At 36.5% G+C, this 24,612-nt stretch overlaps 1 protein-coding gene across 6 annotated transcripts in view; it reads right to left on the reverse strand.

Moving 5' to 3' along the window:
• The window catches only part of CSNK1G3 (casein kinase 1 gamma 3), a 65,735-nt gene that overhangs the window by 36,363 nt on the left and 4,760 nt on the right, over positions 1–24,612 (reverse strand). For all 6 annotated transcript variants that reach the window (XM_031061234.1, XM_031061232.1, XM_005426185.2 and 3 more), the window contains exons 2-5: positions 20,176–20,233; positions 17,606–18,019; positions 13,796–13,836; positions 4,154–4,223 (exon numbers count right to left, since the gene is read on the reverse strand). In XM_031061234.1, coding sequence (XP_030917094.1) covers positions 4,154–4,223; positions 13,796–13,836; positions 17,606–17,783 — 289 coding nt within the window. In that variant the 5' untranslated portion in view covers positions 17,784–18,019; positions 20,176–20,233. The remainder of the gene's footprint in view (positions 1–4,153; positions 4,224–13,795; positions 13,837–17,605; positions 18,020–20,175; positions 20,234–24,612) is intronic.

Consider the following 24,612-nt stretch of genomic DNA (forward strand, 5'->3'; position numbering starts at 1 on the left):
AAGCAATTTTCATTAAAATCTCTATTAGTACATAAAACCTAAATGAAAGCTAAATAACGATGAGACTAAAATAAGCCACATCTTTGAAGTAATTTTAAAAGTTGTTTTTAATAAGTTTGAGGTCCATTTCCCTAAAAAACTAAAAACATTTTTAAAAGCCCAAAAGCACTTAAAGTATTTCCCCTTTAAGAAAGATTCTTCACTTTTTTTTTCCTGACAAACACCTACATGTTACTGCACCTTCACAGGCATTTCAAATAGCATATTTAAGAGCAAAGTTATAGTTAGGCCTTCTTTTTGAGCAGATCCTCTCCAAAGGAATACAGTTTTGAAATGTTAATTCTTATTCATGCAAGACAAAACCACTTTTTATTAAATACAACGAATTAATACTCTCAGTTCCAAAGTCTTGTGTATAAAAACTGCACATCTATCATATTTCATGCCTATTTTCTCCTTGTTCTCTCAGTAAGCAGAACTACAAAAGAACCCTCTGATCCTTTTTTAAGTTAAGAATGTCTTCCATTTTCATGGCATTCAAGACAAAACAACATGACTTAGCACAGAGATTAATACAAATATATATTCAAAAAAATCCCAAGCTACAAGGTTATTAGAAAAGCAAGAAAAAGGGATATTATAAAAATAAATAAATAGACTTCGTAGACAAATACTGGCTGCAGTTAAGGAAATACCAAGAAAACATACAATTTCAAAATCCTCTTTTTATCGAGGATGCCTACAAGATTGGAGGAAGTACAAGCATGCTCCATTAAAAAGGGTTTGAAGGTAAAATAATCTGTAACCACAATAACATTTTCTTTACTTGCTTTCAGGATGATATTGCCAGAAAATAACCTCATTTTCTTCTAGAAGTATTGATTCACATGTTAATGCCTCTCCCTCCTCCTCCTGCCACCTCCAAGTCAAGGAGGATTTCACAGGCCCTAAAAGAATTTTCTCCTTTAAGCTTCAGGTTATTTCACACTATGCCAATTGGTTATTTCACACTAAGTCAATTTGTAGCATAAACTGTGGAATCTGTAGTTCTTACTCGTGAAAACCATGGGGTTTTTATAGAAAATATTGGCTCTGCTTACAAGACTGGGAGTACAACTCCCTTTTCACTGATTGCTTCTGAAATCATAGTTTAGTAGCCACTTGCTATTAATATGTAAGTATACATGTAAACATGAGGAGAACAAGGGGAAGCACAATTCAGTACAATTAAATGCAAACTACACAGTCCACACAGTTATAAAGCTATCGGCCAAATTACTACAAGTTTGTGCAAATAAACAAAAACAGCAAAGGAAAAGATGACTTCATTGTAAGAAAGCCTACAAATGTGGATTTTTAGAAGCTTAGACGATGGAAAGCTTGAGACGTTTGTAACTTCTAGTATGGTGCATAACTGTGTATCAGAGAAACCTTCTCTCTTCACAATTGCTATATTACATATTTCTTCCAGCAATGGCAGCAATTTTTGCATCTCCTATGACAGACTCTTCTGTAACTTGCATACTGAAGACCACTTCTTTCAATCCATTCTCTCTCTGATCAAAGAACGACCACTGCCCATAATGCAATACTGTCTACATGGATAGACCTGGTGAAAGATTTTTTCCACTCACTATCTCCTGTTTTACATAGGTTTACATACTTGCTTTCTGAATTTATCACTTGGTGGATCAGCTTTCCAAAACTATGTTTTCAACTGTTCATGAGATAAAATTACTTAAATCTATGTTTCACAGTAAATATGCATGTCACAAAAAAAATCAGCAAACTAAAACCAGTTATCACAGATAACATGAGAACAGAAACTACATAATACTAGAAAGTTTTTCTGAAAATCACAGGCCATATAACTTCCTCTGCTTGAGGGCCCAACTCGAAAAATATAGAAAAAGTGACTGCTGCCAGAAGATAAGGAATCAGCAATCTTTGTTTAACTTCTATGTAGATAGGAAAAAGAAAATTACTTTCCTCATAATGAGCCTTTGCCACAAAACCCCCTAAAATAGGCCTCAAGTGGAGTGCCTAAGGAAAGCTCACAAAGGAGCTTTCAAGGTTCTCTGCTGGGAGAGGCTTTCACTTTTGAATAAAAGCAGGTTATTGCAAAAACAATGGAGGTCTGTAACAAAGTTTTGCATAAATATTGATGGTGCTTAGTAAGTCACCAGCTCTATCTTCGCATTTTCACCCTAAAGGTAACTTCATCTTCATGCAAAGAATCAGAGAGGTGACTCTCCCTTTCAGTACTTCAACAAGGCATCAGAAAAAGAGATAAAATTTGTTGCAACCAGCAAATAGGGTTAAGAAAATTGAATGATATCTGAAGTAAAGCAGGATAACTGTGACTTCACTATGTTCTTACACTAAACACAGTTCCCAGTCTTATTCACTAAATAAAAAGGCAAACATAGTTACACTCATTAAAGACATTTTCCCAATAAATACTCCTGTAAGGTTTCCTATCTCTGAGAAGCACTGCCTAACTTCTGCAGTCTGAACTAGGAATTACAGCTTTATTCTTACCTCCACTATACAGCTCCTTTGCAATTTTAGATCGTTACACCTCGGTATTCACAGATAGGTAATGTACCTAACTTGTGGGTTGTCATGCCCCATTAGTTAAAAACTTAAGATCTCAGCTTTCTACTCATCAGCTATTTCACAATATTTTTGTACAGTATGCTGACAATTTATAACTACTTACAAAAAAACACCCATACTGTGATGACTTTCTCCAAACAGCAATCATAGAGACTCAAGATTTTGATTACCTATCTACGACGTTATTTTCCATCTAGGAAGAGAAATTAACAAGAGAAATTGTGTTTTGCCAAAAGTAATCTCTAAAAATTCCTGGTTGCAAAGCATTCATAGTACATCAGCAAAAAAAAGGTCTATATTTACTGAACATATTAGAAACTTTGTTTCACCAGATGTAGTCTTTAAAAGAGTAGCATGAAATTTTGAAAGCTACCTGAGAAAAACTATCCAGCCAGAGCAGCAATGAGCTGCCATATGATCCCAAATTTTAAAGAAAAAGGTGAAAATAGGAATTAAAAAGTATTAAAATTCATCATAACATACACATATTCAAGGTAACAAAATCAAAGTGGTATGGGCATGTTCATTGCATATTTCTTTTCAGAGACTTTTCATACTAAGTAGAATTTTATTCTAGCTTAAGCACAATCAAATCACTGTCACAAATTCCAGGCTGCCTTTTCTAGAAAGCCCCTGAACATACATGTAGAAACATGTAAAAGCTCCTGAACAAATATGTAGAAAACCACTGTTAGTAGTCCACTCATAAAATGAAATTCTACATTAGTAGAAAAATGGGAAAAATAGTTAACTACATGACCTACTCTAGGAATAATTTCAAGGAAAAGATATCACAAGATTTCTTTCTCCTAAATTATAGCTGATCTAGAGAATCTGTACTCACTTTACTAGGGTAAGAAACTTCACATCTTCCTAACTGATTATATGCAGTTTTGTGAAAGGCACAAAAATGTGCAAGAAGTTTTAGGTATCGCTCACCTATAAAAACAAAAGGTGACAATTGGATCATTCAGGCCACCACCATAAGAGTACTTCTGGGTATAAAAGCACCAACGGGAGTGAAATGGGAAATTTAAATATTAAACTGCATTTAAACTTCTCCTAGAGGTATTTAAGAAGTTTAAAACTAGTAAGCAGCAATATATACTGTATCAGTAGAAGTGAAGTAAAGTAAATCTGAATTTGAAGCTATTTAAGCTATCACATCAACTTTAATTCAAAATACAAAATTAGTAGATTAGCAGTTTAGAGATCTACAGTATTTTTTCAAAGAGTTGTACTGGGAATAGTCTTAGTTTAAGGTATACTTGTATGCAGGCATGTTGTGATAGGTAGGATTTATTAAAAAGTCAGGACTTCATAGATACACTTTATTGAGTAGGAAAAAAGTTAGAATAATGGAATTTATAATCATTATTATTCACTATTATTTAATTCACTAACTCCTTGGGCTTTTTTCTGCTTTAATTAGTAAGGAACTTTATTAAATAGATTTATACCTCTAAACCAGAAAACTTCAGTCAAAAATTGATCCTGGATTCATCACAGTAAAATGCATTATACTGCTTTTTACCTCCAGATCCTAGCTGCTTGTAGAATCTGTATTCCAAATGTAGCTGTGGTGCTCTCGACTTCATTGGCTCCTGATTTAAAAACAAAAACAGCATTTAAAACAAAGCCTAAAAACTAATACACTAACCTACTACCAGCCAAACTAAGCCCTACTACTTCCAAGCCACACAGAAAGTTAGAATGTTTCTTCTGAAATGACTGGCAATTAAGAAACAGAGAAAACTAAACCTCCTTCAGGTTAGAGTAGTGCATATATGGATATTTACATCTTGTATTGCTCCGCAGGGTCAGAGTCCAACATGCAAATCAAGCAACAGACACATGACGGAATACCTAAAAAATAGTATGTTGCTCCAAAACATGTGGATAGTATGTCCTACATTTCTCAGAAAGTGGCAATAATATGCAGCTTAACAGATTGAAAAAAAACTCCAAATACCTATTACTTGAGAGATGTATCTTTACAAGAAGCTTCTCCCAGGATCTTAATAAAAAATACCAAATCCTTCCACCAAATAGTAACAGCTTAGCAGAAATCAAGTATCTCCATTCCAAACAATGAATCCAAAACAAGCAAAAAAAAAACCCCAGAATAAGCCTGTGGTTTGTGCACATTAATAAAATCTCATTATAGTGTTCAACATGTGTGTCAGGGTCTCGTAGAACTAAATGAAGTGACATGAGATTAAGCAGAAGAATACACATGCAGCCTAAATGGAAACTCAAACTTTCTGATTATCTCCCTTTGCAAAGAAAAGTTCTTTAGCACAAGATTCTTGAACTAATTTCCTAGAGCATCTTTTAGAAGATATGCCTTGTTTCTTATGATAGGTAACATGATCTTAATATTAAGCTCCAACACGGGATGTTTAGGTTGAACATTAGGAGGAATTTCTTCACAGAAAGGGTGCTTGGATGGACTGGCCAGGGAGGTGGTGGAGTCACCATCCCTGGAGGTGTTTAATGTTTAAGAAAAGACTGGCCATGGCACTGAGTGACTTTCTGACATGGTGGTCTTCAGTCAGAAGTTGTACTCAATGCTCTCTGAGGTCTATTCCAGCCTAATTGATTCTGTGATCTTCGAACACATCAGTGATAATTTGGAAACTAATTCCATAACTATTGGAACTGCAGCACATAGTAAGTAACTCTCAATACGGTTATTAGCACTAACTGATACTACTGAACACCAATTTTCAGGAAAAGTTTGGGCAAAGTGCTCATCTTTTTCCTCCCATCATCCTTTTAAAGCTACAAGTTTATAAACCTGTGTTGTCTCTCAGTATCACAATCAGGGCATAAAATCTATGACGCAATGTGCAAGAATGAGAAATTCAGTCTTCTTCCTCAACTCATCTCCCTCCAAGACTTCGTTGTTTCCTATTGCTGCTGAACTCCCTGACAGTGTATATTTATGCATTTGATCTTGCCAGGATGCCAAAAGTAGATGCCTAAAAGTAAAGAAGGACTAATGTAACAGTTTCTGCAAAAAACAAATAGAATTTACTGTATCTTTTTGACACTCCAGAGCAACCAGCAAAACTGAACACTGTATTTTTTGCAAAGATGTGAAAAGTGAGCAAGAATTTCCTAAAATAAGCAAGTGTTTATTTTTCAATAAATTAATCACAAAGCAAAACTAACTGGGCTACCAAAATGTGAAATTTGTTTCAAATTCCTTATGAATTCTTTCTACAATTATTTTTGTCCCAAATACATGGAATAAAATACTATTCAATTTTCAAGTTACTTTCTGTTAAAGGGGCTTTGAAAAAGCAGTTTACTTGAACTATAAGGTTAAAAATGTTCAAGAAGTCTTGAAAGAGCCAAAGACGAATATAAACATTCAGCTATTACCTACTTTTCATGGTTTTAGTAATTCAGTGAGAAAACTCATCTCAGTTTACATTCTGTGTCTGCTTTACACATTTGTAAGCAATGGCAAACAAAGGCCGTTTTCAGGAAAAAAAATTCCTTAGGAGATAGGCTCTGGTTACAGGAAAAGATCAGTCTACTAAATAGACTTGCACTAGATTTGTATTTACAACATATCTTAGAGGGATTCTAAAAAGGCGTGTCTCTAGACCACCTCTATTCCTTAAAAACAAAAAATAGAGAGAAAAAACATTACAACCTTGAAACAAAGTGCAACTTTCTTTCTACGCACAACCCTCATAATAGATTTGAATTTTATCAATTCAAATCTTTAGAGGGGACTAGTGAGTCAGTGAATTAAAGATTACAGTTTAAAAGGCAGTGATGACTACTCTGTAACTTCCTATCTTTCACCCAAAGAAAAATTGATGTATTTCCAGAAGCAGTTCCATGGAGGACTAAGCATAAGCATGTTTTGTCTCAAATATTCTGATTGTTATGACAAGAAAAGTGTGAGTGAAACAAAGGGTCCCATGGAGATGGAGTAGCAGTGCTCTGAGCCTGCTACTCCCATCTCCATGCTCAGTCCCTCCCAACTGACTTCCCAGAGAAAGGCTCAAAGGTTGCCTTTGGATGTGCAAACAAAACAGCATGAAAAGTCTTGTTTACCTAAGAGCCTGCACCAGGTTAAATATGAAAGGAAGCACATTGGGCCCCTGTCATGACTTTTTCCATATCTTTCCCTTTCTTTATTTTGCTAACCCAGCTCTGGACCATCCATGCAGCAGGACTGACTGCACGAATCTAAAGATGGTGAACTTCTTCATTCTTCCTCTCTCTTTTCCACCTTAATTTCTCTCATCCCTTGCTTTACCTGGGCAAAGCACAGCTGTCAAATTTTTCCCCCTACTGTACAAAATGAATGGGTTGTTAGCCAACATCTTTGGAGTCTAATAGTGGGGGTTCCAGAGTTATAACAACTGTACAATAAAGCAGAAGAGCTCCCCAGCATGTGGTCTGGTGGCTTCGTTTAGACTTGCAAGAATTTACAACAAACATAACACTCCTACCAATGGCTTGTAACAATAAATTGGCATCACAGACATGACTCTTGTGAGGCAGAGAGGGACTGAAACGCTCTTGAGCTATTTTTAGCTGGGATGGGCTCAGATATCTCCATCTCCGACTGGGGTACAGGATGGATCAGAAACAGGGAGGAGCAGGACATGACAGCTCAGGAAATTCCAAGCATGAACCCCTTTCCTATTATGGGAAAGTATGACCTACACCCATCTTCATATGTGGAGTACTGTGTGTCATGCTGATGGAAACACTAAGAGATAAAAAGGTTAATGACTCCTTACAAAATGTCTAGATAGCAAAAATAGAGAGACATTTCTATAAAATTTCGTTGACTTCTTTACAAAAATGTTCATACAGAGAGCAAGATGAGACAGACTTTTTTTTTACTAAAATATTTGGATAGCAAAGTTTGGCTGCAAAACATTTGCAAAAGCATTTGAAAGTCTTAGTTGAGCTTTTAAAAAAACATCCACGAGATTGGCTGACCACTTCCAGAGATGTCTGGATAGAGAGAAAAATGAAAGAACAAAATTGGAATCTTTGCTGAATATAGAAAGATTTACTACACCTTGAGCTCTGCAAGGCTAAAAAGCAGGAGAAAATACTGAGAGATGTGCTGGGTACCACAGTAGGGATGAGAAGTTGGCCTAGGGAGTACAAGGACTTACACAAGTGCTCAGATAAGGAACTAGTATGTGAAATGAAGAGGCAAGATTCGACTGCTAGATTTTTATAAACAGAGATGCACCCAAGTGAAGGAATCAAAAGTAGTGAGGGATGAGGATGAGGGGAAGGAGAGAACCACAGGAGTGTTGGGCATGGAGACAAAGGCAGCTGTGGAAGAGGCTGAAGCCAGAGAAGTGGCTATAGGAAAGACGCAAGTGTAGGCAGCAGTTGCTGTAGAGCAGAAAAAAAGCTGCAGAAGAGGAGGCTAAGGGATACTGAGAATCTGAGGTTTGCATACAGATAAAAAGTCCTTAAGAGTCCTGGTCCCTCATGCAATGGGCTGCCTGTTGGTCAAGGGGTTTAAGTTTCCTGGAGAGGGAGAGCAGGCCTCAGGAGAGGGAGCTGCTTGCTGCTGAGAGCAATCAGGAAAAGAGGCTGAAGGCAGAAGGGCTGTTCGCTGTCAAACATGGTTATATTAGCAGGCTTCCAGCATAGCTGCAGCTTCATGCATATGAGAGAATCTTTCATGAGGAATTGCAGGATGTAGAATCTGGATTCTGCACCACTAATTAAAACTGAAACCAGAGATGACGGACAGGGTCAGCAAACTGCTACAAAATAGCGCCATATACCAGAACCAAAATATCAAAGCAGGGTAACTTAAATGAGGAGAAGGAAGAAGCTGTATATACTCCCACCTCAAATATGGAGGTTCAGAGTAATCCAAGTGGAAGATTTTAGTTTAGGCACAGGCAAAAGCACAGAGTCTTAAAGCAGTGGTTCAGGTATTTACACAAGCCCAATTCCACCCACTGAGACAATGGCAACCACTTTACTGCTCCAGTGGTACAGGAATGGGCCACGGGAAGCAGAATCAATTGTATCTTTCGCAAAAGGAAGGACAGAGATCAAATTAAATTAAGCAATTAAACTTAAGCTAGCACAATTAGCTTTAGCAGATTTTTTTCACTATTGGAGTAGTGACTTCAGAAGCCTTCAGCAGTTACTTATAGGTAACTCGCAATGCCCATGATAAAGAATATTGTGCTCACACCAGTTGACAGTACCCTCTTTTCAACCACTGGTTTAGAACAAGGCATTTTTCCATTTTCCTTTCCTACAAGAACTATGACAAAGCAATGAGTGATGTTAACATCAAGCATTTTGACTGCATATTGCTGTTGTTTTACAATCTGTACCTAGCACTGCACCCAAAATGTTTCAGCAATGTGTCCTTTTATTGTCATCCTGTTAAACAAGAACTACTGTAATAAGACTCCAACTCAACTTGGAAGCTAATACAAGAATTTGTAAGAATATGGAGGCCTCACAGCCAAGGGTTTGCCTCGCCATGCCCTACTTCATTCAGGAAGAAATTAGGATTCTTTCTGTTGCCTGTAAGTTTGTCTGCTGTGATGTATAGTACTTGTAACACTTGACCTGAAGAACTCGCCTGAAATATGGTTCATACTTGGTATTAGAACTTTGAATAGACATAGTTGTACTTGTTAAAATTGTAATAGGACCAACATCCTCTACATTTTTCAGGTTAGTACCTGATGGCAGGAATTAGCTTGCCACAGAGCCACAAATAATTATCCTAAATCTTACTGACAATTATAATTGAAGAATGACGAAATAAATAGAGAGCCCCTTTGGGGTTGGCTCTGAGGACTTCAGATGAAAAATCTTATTCCTAACACTAGAATACTATGTTGGATGGAAACGCGGTGTCTGAATTTCTTCCCTGTGTCCTATCAATGTTCGATTTGGCAACCCCTTGGAGATGGACGCACCATCAGCGTACCCATTATTGAACAAACATTACATGGGATGCTCAGCCTCATCAAAGAGGAGTGCTCTGTCATCATCCACAATGCTACAACTTTAACTGAAGAGGCCTGAGCAAAGATGAGGGAAGCTGCTGATCAGAGTGCTGAACAATTCCAAACACTGCAACCAAAGAACTTGTTCAATGAATCAAGCCCTGGACACCAGATTTTTTTGGTTTTAAATCATGGGGTGGGGAAAGTGTTTGACACAAATGGGAACTATAATATTGGTGGGATTTCTGGTTTTAATGATGAGCACAACATTTTGCAACTTTTTTGCCACTTTGATTAGCTGCATACTGTCTTCTGCTTCCTTCCTCTCCTAGCTCTGCATCCAATGTATAGAGATCACCATAGTCAAAGATGAGCCGTATGTCCAACCAATAGTAAGGAATGTCTGAGCCACTGGGAGGTGTGGAGGACCTTGCATAAGCATGTTTTATCTCAAACATTCTGAATGTTCTGGCAGGAAAGCTGTGATTGGAAGACAAGGTCTCACTGAGGTGAGGCAGCACAGTGCTGAGCCAACTCCCTGCTCCACCTGGATGGAGATTTGTGCTCACTTCTCTACCCTGCACTCATTCCCTGGAAGAGAGCTCCAAGGACTGGCTACGCATCCCAGAACAAAAAAGCACAAAAATCACATTCACATAAGAGGCTGCACTAGGTTAACGATGAAAGGAAGCAGACTTGGCTGCCCTGCTCTCTTTTTCTTCTTTCTCTTCCACCGTGTCAAAACTCCCAGCTCTGGACCAGCCACAAAAGTGAGACCAAGGCAGGATCTAAGGACTGATAATATTCTTTTGCTCTCTTCCTTTTCTGCTTTTATTTCTCTTCTGCCTCACTCTGTCTGGGCAAAGCACAGCTATCATTTTCTATTCCATACTCCCGTATGGAATTTCTATTCCATACTCCGTACTGAAGCTTATTGTGGGAGTGGGGAGCTGTGGAAACGCTGCGGTTTGTGAGTCAGCACCTTTAAGTAGTGTTTTGAGGGAGCTGAGAGTCTATTAAAGTGTACTGTAAAAATCACAGGCCTGCTACCCAGCATTTGTTGAAGCCTTCAAATGTAAGGGCTTGTTAGCCAACACCTTTTAAGTATAAATAGTGAGCTGGTTGCCAGACACAAGGTGGTCACACAAAAAAGCACAAGAGCTCCCTAAAGCATGTCCAGCGTCTTTGTTGAATCCTGATGAGAATTTATAAAGAACATCACGGCCCCTACTGATGGGTCATGACATGCTCAAGCAGAAATTCCTTTAGCTAGTTTTTTGGTAGTGGTTAAGCATCCGCAGAGGAGGTAAGTTTGAGCAACGGAGAAATATGTCAAAGGGAAAGGGAAAAAATGAAGGAGAAGGGAAAGCTGAATAGTCAATAGGAGGTTTAAGTCAAGTACAGGGTCATGTAATAAAAGTAGTAAATCTAACAATTAGAAGAGGTGAGCAGGAAAGGTAGAGCTTTTACACACCAAACAGCTATTGCTAAAGAACCACCTGATCACAAGAAATCAGTTTGTATACTAGAAGATGAGCAGAAACATACTAACACCACTACACAGCACTGAACTGGTAAAAGCCCAGCTCTCAAGAGTTTCATTATAGTTCTTAAAAAAGTCTATTCTGACCTCTCAAACTGGAGTATGTGACCAACCAGAAGAGGCAATAATGAATTAAGACAGATGAAGAGGAAGATTCTGGAACTGCAGCTGTTCTACCAAATTAAATATGCATTTACATATAAACATTATACTTTAAAATGCATATAGTTGTATGACCCTCGGACCTCACATAGAAAAACTGTTTAAGCTATTTTTTTACACAAGTCCTGAAGCTGCCCTAAGCACCATAACAAGAAAATGCTTGTATAATTTTGTCCACACGGGAAATATTAATTCAAAACCATTTAAAAGTTTGAGTCAAAAGAGCACTTGTACAATACACTTATTTTTAGCAACACAAGCACTCCTGAAAGCTGCTGTATAAACAGAGCCATTCATTGCACTTGAGAGAAACCCACACAGTCCTTCTGCACTAGAGCACATGCTTACCACTGATATACAAAACATCTGGCATAGATGTCTTGCTGCTCCTAAGACAACAGTAGGTCAAAACTGGAATGCTACCATGAGGAATGCAAATACAATTTTAGGATACTGCAGCAGAGATTACAACAACCACACCTGCCAAGGGTAACTGCTTAGACTGCAACATAAACTTAATTCAAGTAACCCCACTCAGGAAGGCTAAACTTGAACTACAACAGGTGCAAAACGGAGAGGAAGTTAAGAGTGTCTCATTTACAATAACAAAACAAGGGTTAAGCATAGGAAAATGACTGCTCTGAAAGCACAAAAGTACAAGTGCCAGAGTAAACAAACGCTTACATTTAAAAAGGAAAAGGATTATCTGCCACTGTATCTATAACTGTTAGAAAAAAGTCCTGGCAGTGTCTCAAATAGGAGAAGAACAGGAAAAAATAAAAAAATCCAAATAAATCCCATGGTTTGATGCAGTTGCTCTTAGCAGACTGAACCTTGTGACTCAAATCCCTTCCAATCTGTAAATAAGTATGTATCTGAAATACATACTGAAATAAAAAAGGGAGAAGGATACTAAAAGAATCCATTAGTTCTACCGGCTAATAAATGTATTTTTATCTTACTATGATGATGCAAGCTCTAGTGTTGATTTTCATTATGACTCCTTCATCTGTTTTTCATTGCAAAGACATTATGGCTTTTCATGCCACTAATGTAAGAGGAAAAATGGAAAAGTCCACTACATACTCAGAGTTCTTTCAGCACTAGTAGTAAATTACATATATACTTAACTGTATTGGTTCTTAAGTGACTTCAAACTAAGTTACTCAATAAAGTTGCTCCAAGCTTTTTACTCAGCTGGGAACAAGCAGCTCTAAGATTGAGATATTTGGAAATCAAAAAAGTAAATGTTGCCAACAACAAGTATCACCTGTGACAGCTGAAATGGGTTGAAATGGCAGCTGTATATGTCATAAAAAACCTTTTAACAAAACCAATCAGATAAAGAAGTTGTCTTGCTCTACATGATCAAGTAATTAGTGCTTAAAAAAAACCTCACTACCTTGCAATGTATTTCTAAATGTGCTTTGTAGCAGACAGCCTTTAAGTAGAAGAATTCTCAGACTATTTTCAGCTTTCACCAGACACATAGAGTAAGTTCAAGATATGTTGAAACAAAATGAGTGTAAATCTGATTTAACACACAATAACCCTCAAAACTGTATCCAATGTTGCTCTCTCAAGCCATAATTTGCATGTTTTAAAAACTTCTACTACTTCCAAAGTATTTCCCAAAGCAAGAAGAGTGATACCAGTATTTTTCAGGAGTTTATTAAGTTTGTAATGCTTTTCAGATTTCTCATCTAAAGCCATGCATTTCTGCTCCCATAGTTCCCCTTTCACTTTATGAAACCATACTACACTACATAAAAAGTTCTTTGCTACTGCAGCAACAAGAAACCAACCAGAGTCCTAAAAATCCTTCAATGATAAGAAGTAACCAAGTGAATTTCATCATTAAATACTTCAGTTATGAACACAGTCATTTACCGAGAAGTTAAAAAAATCCAGAAGCAAAATATGGTGTTACCAAAGGAGTTCCTATGATTGAGAAAAAGCCAAACAATGACGTATTAACACAATAGCCAAAAGTATCATGTTTGCAAAAGAAGTAAACGTATTACACAGTACTGCAAATAAAACATGTCTAACAAAGTGATGTGTAAATACCAGCAGTTCAAGATGAAAAATACTGGGGGGCAGGAGTGTGGACATTGAAACACATGCAGCCTCAAGAATTTCTGGGGTTTCTCTATAGTCACCCGATGTTAAGATTCACAGTAAACTTGTTGAACAACAAAGGAATCTACTAAGATGACTGCCACAGAGCCCATCCTTGAAGCAGCATTAAACCATCACTGACTTTGCAAACACAGATTTAGCCTTGAAAACAGTGGCAACAATTAAAAACTACTTTTACTCATATGGCCAAACTACACAATTACATCTATCACTAACTGCTTTTATCTAATTCGATTAAATACAAAACTATTAAAGGTTTCAATTAAAGAAATCAACCCAGTAACATCTGAAAGGAAAAATCTGATTAGTTTCTCATCCCAAAACCTTTAAAAAAATATTAACTTACCAGCTTAATTGCCACATAGTCATTTGTGTACAAATTTTTTCCTTGAAAAAAGAATAAAAACAAAAATGTGAGACACTGGCTTTTCTGTTCAAGTAAATGCCATTTAAATATCAAGAAAGTCTTCAAACTATCTTTCATCTAAGGTGCTAGTGTTCTGGCAGTGACTTATGAAATGTGGGTTTATTAATCCAATGCCTTAATTTAAAAAGATTTTTTCCTTGAATACTGTAAGAGGTGGAAATTTCACAGAGTTGCAGATATTGCACCAAGTTTGTGATTTTTTTGTACTAAAAAAGCTTGAAATTGGTAAATCACAATAACCAGAATGTGATATTTTCATAATTATTGCTGAATTATTTAAATTTATTTTTTAATTACCATGCAGTTTTGAAATATCAGCCACTAATTAAAACTAGAATTAACTAGTTAATTAATTGAGGACTACTTTTTTCCTCAATTATGTATTTTACTAAGCTAAAACTTAGGATAGGACAACAACATTCCTGACCATTTCCTAAATGGGATTACACCATTTAGGAAATGTATCTGCTGCTTTAAAAGGGATTCTACAACTGGGTAAGATCTTTTCAATTAGCTTCACTTCAAACTGTATGCAATGACTAAAATGTTAAACAAGTTTTATAGCTGTAAAATTAAAAAATAGCAGAAAAAGGATAGATTAAGTTGTCATTTCCAACACTTGCTATTTCTTTACAATTTTCAAATGCAGTTAGTGTCTATTACTCTTAATGATCATTTTCCTTTTTTCTCTGTAGTATTACTCAGGTCTGAATTTCCTATGTTTATCTCAGTTTTGTTACAGAAATCATATGGGTAAAAGATGAGGACCACGTTTAAAAAGATCCCTGTGAAGAAAGTTACACAGAATCACAGAATATTCTGATTTGGAAGGGACCCACAAGGACCCTGAGTCCAACTCTTAAGAGAATGCCCCACAGAGGGACTGAACCCACTGCCATGCTTTGACCAAGTGAGTCATTTAGTCAACTACTATGAAATGCTAATGAGTCTTTTAAAAAATAGAGTACTCTTGTAAAGCTGAAACAAGATGCATTAAAAGCTCACATCTCAGTGGATCAAACTTCACAAAAAAACCCAAATAACCTGAGGGCTTCACAACAACAAACACATAATTAATATGATCAGTATGCTATAAAGGGGGTCATAGTCCCCTATGTAGGGACTACAGTGGATATCCAGGCATCCTAAGTATTTCTTATTGGATGACCATATCAGTTACATTTTTGGTAAGAAGTGTACTGTGCAGTTGTTTCTGTGTCTTTGCATGGTATTAGAATCTATAAGAAGCAGGAGCCCTGCTCATTCCATCTCTTAGCTACGTACATCACCTACCCCGAGTAAGTAACAAACCCAGTTATAGTTAAGTAACTGGATACTGAGTTCCAAAAGTTGCAATGATGTGCTTATTCTGAAGTAGCATCAGCAGGGACACTAAGTTTCCAGGTGGTCAGTCAGGACAATGGTCACTTTAAAATACAGCAGACACATATGTAAAACACCACTGTTGATCTGTCCATAAACACACAACAGGTATTGAGTAATGCATCTCTTGCAACAGCAACAAGTTTTCTCTTTACTACCTTATCAGCTTATTTTAACTATATCAGTTTAATTTAACTATAACAGTGAGTCTTAAAATTAACAGCTCAATATCCAAACCAATTTAGTCCTTTACAAGCTAATGGTTGAAGATCACAAACAGTAATTTGCTACAGAAAGCCAATTTCCCATTTGATCCACAAGCCACTACTGAAGCGTGACCTCCAATTTCCTCCCAGATAGAAAAACAACAGCTTCCGATATATAACTGAATTTTTATCTTCTGAGCACCAATTCATCACTCTACAACTCCATTCCTCCTTTAAGTTCCTCAGTTCTAACCTTAGGACATGTGCTCAAAATATATTCCATTTGCAGACATGCATATAAAAAACTAAGCACTTGTGTACACCTTTGTAGAAACGGTGCACACTAAGTACTTGATACTGTAGCAAAGCAAATGAAAAAATAAAAAAAAAATTAAATTAGAATCTATAATAGCAATGTTAACTCTTGCTTTCAGTAACTTACATTTAAAACACCTTCCTCACAAAAACCAAAAATTAGAGATTTTAAATATCTAGAATATAAGCAAAACCCACAGACATCAAAATCAGAAAGGCTGGTGACTGTTGCAGGACAGTACAATGTCCCATAATCCCCCTCCTATTCCTTTTACTTACTTGCTGTATTTTATTTCAGTACTACCAAACTGTAAGTCTTAACTAATTTAATATTGTATTTAAAATAAAATACATTGTTTCACTGTAACAGCTGCAAGTAAGTTAATCAGATATTAATCCTTAATCAGCTCTGCACTTTGTGACCAAAAAAACAGATGGACAAAAAATTACCTTTACTAGTTTGCAGTTGCCTTTATGTAGAATTAATCTTGCTGGTTTGATTAAGTTCATTGAGAGGTTTGAAACAAAAATTATGATTTGAAGGCAGTATGCAAAAGTTTAGCAAGTGAGGAAGAGCAATTTTTCAGCTTGATTTGTGGACTGCAAAGCCATGTATGCAACACTGTAAATGTCAAAATGTATCAATTTTGTGTAACTATTAATAGTAGTAACAAGAGTACCTATTAGTGAGACTGCAACATTCAGTGTCCTAAATCAGAACTGCAGCAATATTGTCTTTAATCCCTCTACAGTATTAATTTCCCAAGCTTGTTTACATCCTGACAGCCCCCAGAACACACTATATTAAAAACATATTATATTATGCAAACACTGTATCACAAATATTGTCTGAAGGACAATGAGTATTACTTCTACCACAGGCACTGATCAACAGAAACATCACCTATATAGCCCACCATCCTCTCAAACATCTCACTGTGAAACTCACCTCTATTTAATGCATGAAGCACTTTAACTCAAGCCTTCTAACAATAGAGTAAATTCTTGCCATTAGGTGTCAAACTGTATTTATTAAAACACAGTTGAACTTACACATCTTGAAAACCCTAGCTAATCACGCTGTCCATCTTGGAAAAACAAATCCCCAAAACTAAACACATAGTCTTCCAAAAGAACACACCCATCCTGTCTATTTTAATAAATGTTAGCATTTCCAGCTTCGCTGCTTAAATTCTTCAAAACTCTAGAGGTCCTTTTCAGTCTGCCTTCTCCACCATCTGATTTTCATCCATCTGTTCAGCAGAGTAAAGTGACTGAATTATCCCAAATTTTCTCTACAGATGGATTCTCACTGTCCTGCTTAACAGCAACTCAAATGTTTAACCTCACTACATTAAAAAAGAAACCAAGGAATTTCCTTGCTCACCAGTATTAAAAAGTCTGCAGTACCTGGTTACAGCATCTCCAAGAGATTGGCCAGACCTACAAGATGGGGATGTGTCTCATACATTTAGCCCTAAATATACCTCAATAAAGTGCTTCGGGAAGTCAGGAAAGACTGCTACAATAAGCATGATGCAACTTCCACATCTTGGAAGAGAAAAGTGACTGAATTTAGGAGAGCACTGCGCATAGCTAGAAAACATTTTAGTCACAGGAAGTATCCTGCTATAGATTCTTCATGTCATCAAGCTTGCACTAGCTGGGGTAAAACCACAAAAGATGGGCTGAATATGCCTTGCACATCTGAAGCTTTAAGGCAGTTTGAAGAGCTGCACGGTATTCATAGAGAAATTTTCTTGCCTAGACTGCATAAAAATGTCCTTGAACAATGAAAACTGAAATAAATAAACAAGGATCTTACCTAACCGTAGCTCTCCAAAATTACCGCATCCAATTTTTTTACCAACTCTGAAGTTAGGGCCAACCATTAACACTCCAGAATTTGAAGAACCAGTTCCACGTGGATTATGGCCTGATCTCCCACTAGGCCGTGCCATTCTTTCATCTGGTTTGTCTTTGTCTTTCTTTTTATTTTCCATGCCAAGTTTACGGTACTCCACTTTGATTTATTCCTCTTTTTAAAAATCAGTATAAGCAAATTGCAATTGGACAAGGTGAGAATGAAAACATCACGAGTGAAATGCCCAGCTGGTTACTGTGGGTAAGCAGTCAACATGCATGTTCATTCTGTTTGCAAAGCCTTGGTGGTATCTGTAGTAAAACGTATTTCTAGAATGCACAACACCAGCAATATTTCCTAGTCCTTAGAGGAATTCTGTTAAAAGAAAAACAAAGTTATTCAACACAGTAAGATTCTTGTACAAATTTACCTTTCCCTTCAACTAGACACACAACTAAGCTTTAACTAATTATATTTGCTTTACAGATCTATGAAAAGCACTACTTAAGGGTTAATTCTATTTCTAATATGTAACAGCAAGTGTTATTGTAGTGACTGAAGTGTACTAAAATTTCAACACTTCAAGCAATAATTATTTTTTCAAAAGCAGCAAAAAAGCCCAATAAAACTTCTTCCTGAATAAACACACTTAAAATTGATAACTGGACACACTCACTTCATCTTATGCCAGTTCTTCAAATGAAAGCATTTTATTTATTTCCCTCAAATAGTATCTGCTGTTTTAAGCAAATGCTCAAGCTGCACAGTTACTGAAGTTATAGAAATATATTGTATTTTCTGAACAGTAACTTCTGAAATGCTCAAATTATAAACACATGGCAAGGACACTCGAGTTCTTTCAGTAACTCCCAGAATCTGAAACTAAACTATATTTACTTATTCTCCCCTACTATACTTCTGTCATAAATCTGTTTCCCTGCTCCCCTTCTCCCTTGCTTAGCATCACTGCCTAGACACGAATTCCTACATGGATTTCAGCAAAAACAATGCTATCTTACTACTGTAATAAAGAATCACAAGAAAGCTTTTGTGTTTAAATCTCAGCTATAAGAACAATGGATATTGTTTTCTATTTGATGACAGTGGTATAAAACCCTGTAATTCAGAAGTTTCTACCATGGCAAAATTCCACAATGAGTTAAATGTCTGTCCAAAATTATTTTCCTACATTTGCTTCAATGTTGGGAATACACTGAAGTAATGGAGAACATCCTCTGGAAAAATGTATTTCATGTGCTACAGTCTATTTTAAAGGTAGTCACCAGGAGCTTATTTTTAATACTTTGAGCTGAAGACACTTTTATTTTGTAAACCAATTTCTCACAAAGTAAAATTATTATTCATATCACAGCTTACCACAAAATTTCAAAAATCAAAGAGGTAGTAGCGAAAAATATACCAAATAACATGAACAGTCACCTGATTTTGCATCTGCTAAATCATACATAGTTATAGCATGGTTATAACTAGATGACATTTAAAAATCATTAATCAACAGCTGACTAACATATTACCTGAACAAGGAAGTACATGGAAATTTGTTTGGCAATGAAATATGACCACAATACTGTGAAAGGGGGAATGAAAGGCTTGTTCTGAAAACAATCAAAAAATTCAAATGTAGATTACAATCCAAGATGACTTGCTTAATGCCAGGGAAAAGGACTTCAGCAGTGAGTAATGAAACTTGTGGTTTTTTATGGTACAGACAGAAGCCTTTAAGAGAAAAGGGGACATACTACATAATCTTGCAGGCTTTCAGATACCCTAGAGTCACCTTCTAAACCACAGATCTCAAAGGAACTGACTCAATGGGAAGCAACAGGTAATTTTCCCTCACCCACTATGCTACAAAAGCATAGTGGAAGTAAAGGAAGAAATAAGGAAGCTAGACATTAAGTGTGTTGAAGTAGAACTTCAAAGTCACCATTCAGTTCTTAGAATGCAGGTCAGCATGTTTGATGCAAAAGAATACAACTAGATGTTTTAGGTACCAAAGAAAAGACTTCCATGTTTTACTGGCTTTTTCAGGAAGAACTAACAATAAACAATCCTAGAATTTTTAGTGTACCAAATACATGACAAACATCAATTTTGATTTCCAGAAATGTGTCTATTATATGGACAAACGTATTACACAGTAACTTATGTCCTCCCCTTTCCTCCTGTTGAACCAACAGATACTCCACTTACATTACAGGTAAGCTTTCTTATATACACTGAAATTAGCACCTTTTTATGAGATATCTGCTAAATAATCAACACAAGTCCCTCACATTTTTCCCATATTACATATCTAAAGGAAGACATGGAAGTATTCCTTGTCACAGTTTCTCCAGGACACAGGTGTTCTCTTACATTTTCCTAATAAAATAATCTCCAACTAACTCAAAATAAGGACAGTGCTTATGATTTTCTCCATTTTGAAGTTCCTGTGCAATATTTTAGGATGTATTTACCTTAAAAATACAAAACTTTTTCATGGTTAAATTTGTTTCTATTGTACTTACCTATTACAGTGTTATAATGTTGATGGCAGTATCTTCTCTTCACCATAATGCTCACATTCTAGAGGAAAAGCACCAAAAGGCAAAGAGATATATTTATACAGTATTTGCAATTACTTATAATGTAAAAATTTCTGATACAGAATGAAAGTACAGGTTTTTTTTACTATTAAGGAAGATGCAGTAGATTTGTCTCAAAGACTCAATGTAATTTTTAAGGCTTAGAAGACAGACATCATTCAAAGGTGTGCATCATCTGAAGCACAAAAGGAATACATACAGTGTAAGCATTGTAAATTATTTGCAAAATCACTTTCTTGCTGTATGATAGTTATAGGCAATCTGTGAAAAACATGCCATCCTCATTTCACAGCTTGATTTTCTGTTTAATTTTCATTTTTTTCATTTCTGCCCACATAAATGAGCACACTTAAACCATAAACTTCAGCCCAACATTAGGGAATATTGTTAGGATTTAAATAATTGTTCTTAGTTCAAAAAGATACTGGACTAAATATCAGGACAATGGCAAACACCATCACAGCCAAGTTGACAAAGCAAGATCAAAGGAGTGAAATTACTATGTTCAAGTGTGAACAGAAAGGCAAAAGAAGCTATTAAAAAAAGTCAAAACGGTATTACAGAGAAGAAAAAGTAATTAGATCTCAATTATAAATTAAATCTCTAATCTGTATTGACAGAAGACAAAAAATAAAACAAGACTGCAAGAAAGCAACTTCACAGTAACTGACATGCACGACTAAAAACAGCTAGCAGAAGTTTCATTTTTTTGGTGTAATCTGATAGACTTTTCCAAGGCCTGTAGAGAGACTGCACGAAAAGTAAGGAGAGGCACAGTGAAGAAAAGCAAGAAAAATGACAACAGGGTTTCAATTGACTCACAGCTCACACACCTAACACTTCCAGAAGTATCCCTAGATTAGAGCTATTAATCCACACATCTCTCTAAAACTCTGCTTGAAAATGTCCCAATTAACACTACTGAGGACTATACGCCACATAAGACCCCTATTCTGTAGCAACAATGACTCTCTGGGACACCACGTAAGGCAGAATAAAAGAACAGCTCATTTAAGCATCTTCTTTATTCATACATTTCTCAAATGCCTGATCCTGCAGCAACAGCAGGAACACCACTGTAATTATATGCAAGCTTACATGCTCCAAAGTGTTGTCATGACAATGTTCATACTCAAGTGTGCAAGTCACCTTTAAAAAATCAAACGTACTATCTACCTCATTCCTTTTTCATGTTCCAGATTTACTCCTAAATAAATTAATTAAGGGAACATTAAAGTAGCTAAACAGAACATTCCACTGCCCAGGAATGACAAACTTAAATGAAACATGCAACCAGAACTGCTCCCTCGGGTAACATAAGCAGTACCCTTCACATTGTAATCACAAGATCATACATCACTGCTAGTATCAGTATACTAACATTTTGCTCTACTTTTAAGAAAAGCATACAGCAGCAAAAGAGCTACAGAGGAAAATAAAAATTTGATAGAGCTTTAAATTACACTGGAAGAAGCAAAAGGACATAAACAGGTTTGACAGTGATAAGCAATGGGATGGTATGCCAAAGCTCAAGGAACTGAGTGCTAGTGAGATCCTTAAACTGGTCCAGGAGGTGTCAGCTACAACGGATGACACCCAAAATGTTTCCACACCAACACACACAGCATGAGGATCATCATGGGAATAAGTGAAAGCTGGTGGGATGAACCCCTTGATGGAAGTGCCATGTTGGATGGTCAGAAGCTCTCCAGGAGGGACAGGCAGGGCAGGTGAGATGGAAGGGCTAGAACACTGCCTGAAGCCAGCAATGGCAGGATGACAGTCTCTGAGTAAGGATTTAGGGACAAAAAAATAATGTGGATGTCATTATAGTCTACTATAGGCCACCTATCCAGGACAATGATTCCATAAAATTACTCTGAGGAACTAAGGGACACCTTCAAAACAGCTGCACAAATAGGTCCAGAACAGTCCGAAATCTGAGTAGTCTTACAATACAGCAACTAATGGAGCCAGCTACAAAAGGTGCCCTCCTTGATGTGTTGCTTATTAATAGGGAAGATCTCGTGAATGCAGTCATGACTTGGCCACAGTGAAACCTTGGCCACAGTGACCACAAAGCAATTGAGTTTAAAATCTCCATTATCAGAAGAAAAAGTGACAGCAAAATTTCAGTCCTGGGCATGACAAGAGCTGACTTCAAGCTGTTTAAAGAATCAGCAAGATGCCCAGAGGAAATGGTTTTGAGGGCGCTGGGGTCCATCAGATCCGGTCATTTTTTAGGTGCCACCTCCCAGGGGCACAGGAACAGGAAGTTTCAAAATGTCGTAAGTCAAGCGGAGGAGGCAGAAGGCCAGCTTGGCTGAGCAGGAATCTTCTCTCAGAAATAAGGCAAAAAAGTGAGCTGTATACCCAGTGGAAGGAAGGTCTGACGAAGAGAAGAACTACAGAGATGCTGTAGCCAGTGACAGGACCTGAGGGAATGGCCTGAAGCTGTGTCAGGGGAGATTTAGGTTGGATATTAGGAAAAGTTCTTCACCCAGAGGGTGGTTGGGCACTGAAACAGCTCCCCAGGGAAGTGGGCACAGCACCAGCCTGATGGAGCTCAAGAAGTGTTTGGTCAATGCTCTCAGGCACATGGGGTGACTCTCGGGGTGTCCTGTGCAGGGCCAGGAGTTGGACTTCAATGATTCTTCTGGGCCCCTTCTAACATGGGATATTTTATTCTTTCGTGAAAGACTGTAAAAAAACAGTTGTGGTTTCAGCACAAGGCATTTAAAATTCACTCAGTCTTCTGGCATTTTCATACTTCCGCAGTTTCTCACCTCTCAAGTATCTGTTCACATACTTCTAACCCCAAGAGCTCATGATTTTTTGCAGTTACAGTAATTTAGCAACACAGCTTCTTCTCACATCTTCTAGAAGAGTGAAGAGAAAGTTTCTAGTGCCTCTGCCACAGATTTCCAAGATTCTTTCTCTAACTACATGTAATTTTTATTGAATAGTTCACCTACTACAGTCTTCAACTGAGATGAAGAACAGTCATGTTCACTTTCCAAAGATCATTTCCATGTTACAAATACATCTGTACTGCAGAAAAAATAACATAAGATTCCATCCAACTAAACTCTTTTAGAAATATTTAAGGGCAGAAAATCTGAAATCCATCCTACAAATCTGAAACCAAGCAAGAGCTTCACTGCGAGATCATAATACAAAACTTTAATCAACTGTTTCTGCTATTTTTGTATGCATCATGGGAAAATTAAGCTGTTCTTTCTAGATTAGTTATTGCTGCATTATTTTCATTCATTTTTATATACACATCTCTTTGCAACAGAGGAAATCTACAAAATTCCAAATCCACAGCAAATAGGCTCATAATTAAAGATCCCTTGAAAGTTTAGGACAGCAGTTTCTAACTGTGACAAAGTTTTCAGATAGTATTTGAATTGGAAAATATCTCTAAGATTATATATGATTTAGTTAGATCCACTGTTTGATTTAAAATGAAAAATAAACATTTAATGACAGGAGAGTGGATTTCATTATTTTCACTTTAGTCCAACAAGAGCAATGTAGGCTTGCACATGACTTTAACATGACCAAAAGTTGAGCTGCTATTCTAATAATTTATATTACAAATAAATATGTCTATAGCTTTATTTTTTGTATACTATTTTCCTAAGCAAAAACTAAAATAAAAAGTTGTTTAATGGTTCATTGCACAACTCAATTAAATGCAACCAAATTATTACTTCATCATTTTTCAGATTTCCAAAGCAGAAACAATATGCAAAATCATTAGCACTTCACTCAAAACTAAAGACAAAATTAGTGTGCTGAAATATTCAGTACGTAAAACTTCCACAGACAGTACATACTCATGATATCAGCTTTGAAAAACAAAGAATATTTCCAAACAAATTTCTCCTGATGCAATTTCTCTCTCCAGCTATCAGTAAGCTGTAACAAAATTGCTCATCTCTGAATCATTTTACAAGTCGTAGATGGTGTTCTTCATATGTGACCTGAACACAATGAAAACTTACTCATCAACAACACATTTTGCTCTAAACAATATAATCTACGTCATACACCTGGGGAATTCCAAGACTAATGGCATCTGATTTTACAGTTTTTTAAAAATTTTTTCACATAAAAACAAAATACAGCTTGGTATTATCTGCTCCTCATATTTTCAGAAGTTAGTTAATTCATCAAAGACTATTTCATCCTCCCATTCCTTAGGTACTTATTCGACTTCAATTAGTTAAACAATTACCTTGAAAGCACTGTAAAAAGAATATTTAAATTCTCTGAAACAACATTTTCTTCCTCCCGCCCCCCCCAAAAAAAAAACTTTGTATTTTATAGTAGATAAAATTTTATAATGAA

This window comes from Geospiza fortis, unplaced genomic scaffold (assembly GCF_000277835.1).
Source record: "Geospiza fortis unplaced genomic scaffold, GeoFor_1.0 scaffold44, whole genome shotgun sequence".
Classification (NCBI taxonomy): Eukaryota; Metazoa; Chordata; class Aves; order Passeriformes; family Thraupidae; genus Geospiza; species Geospiza fortis.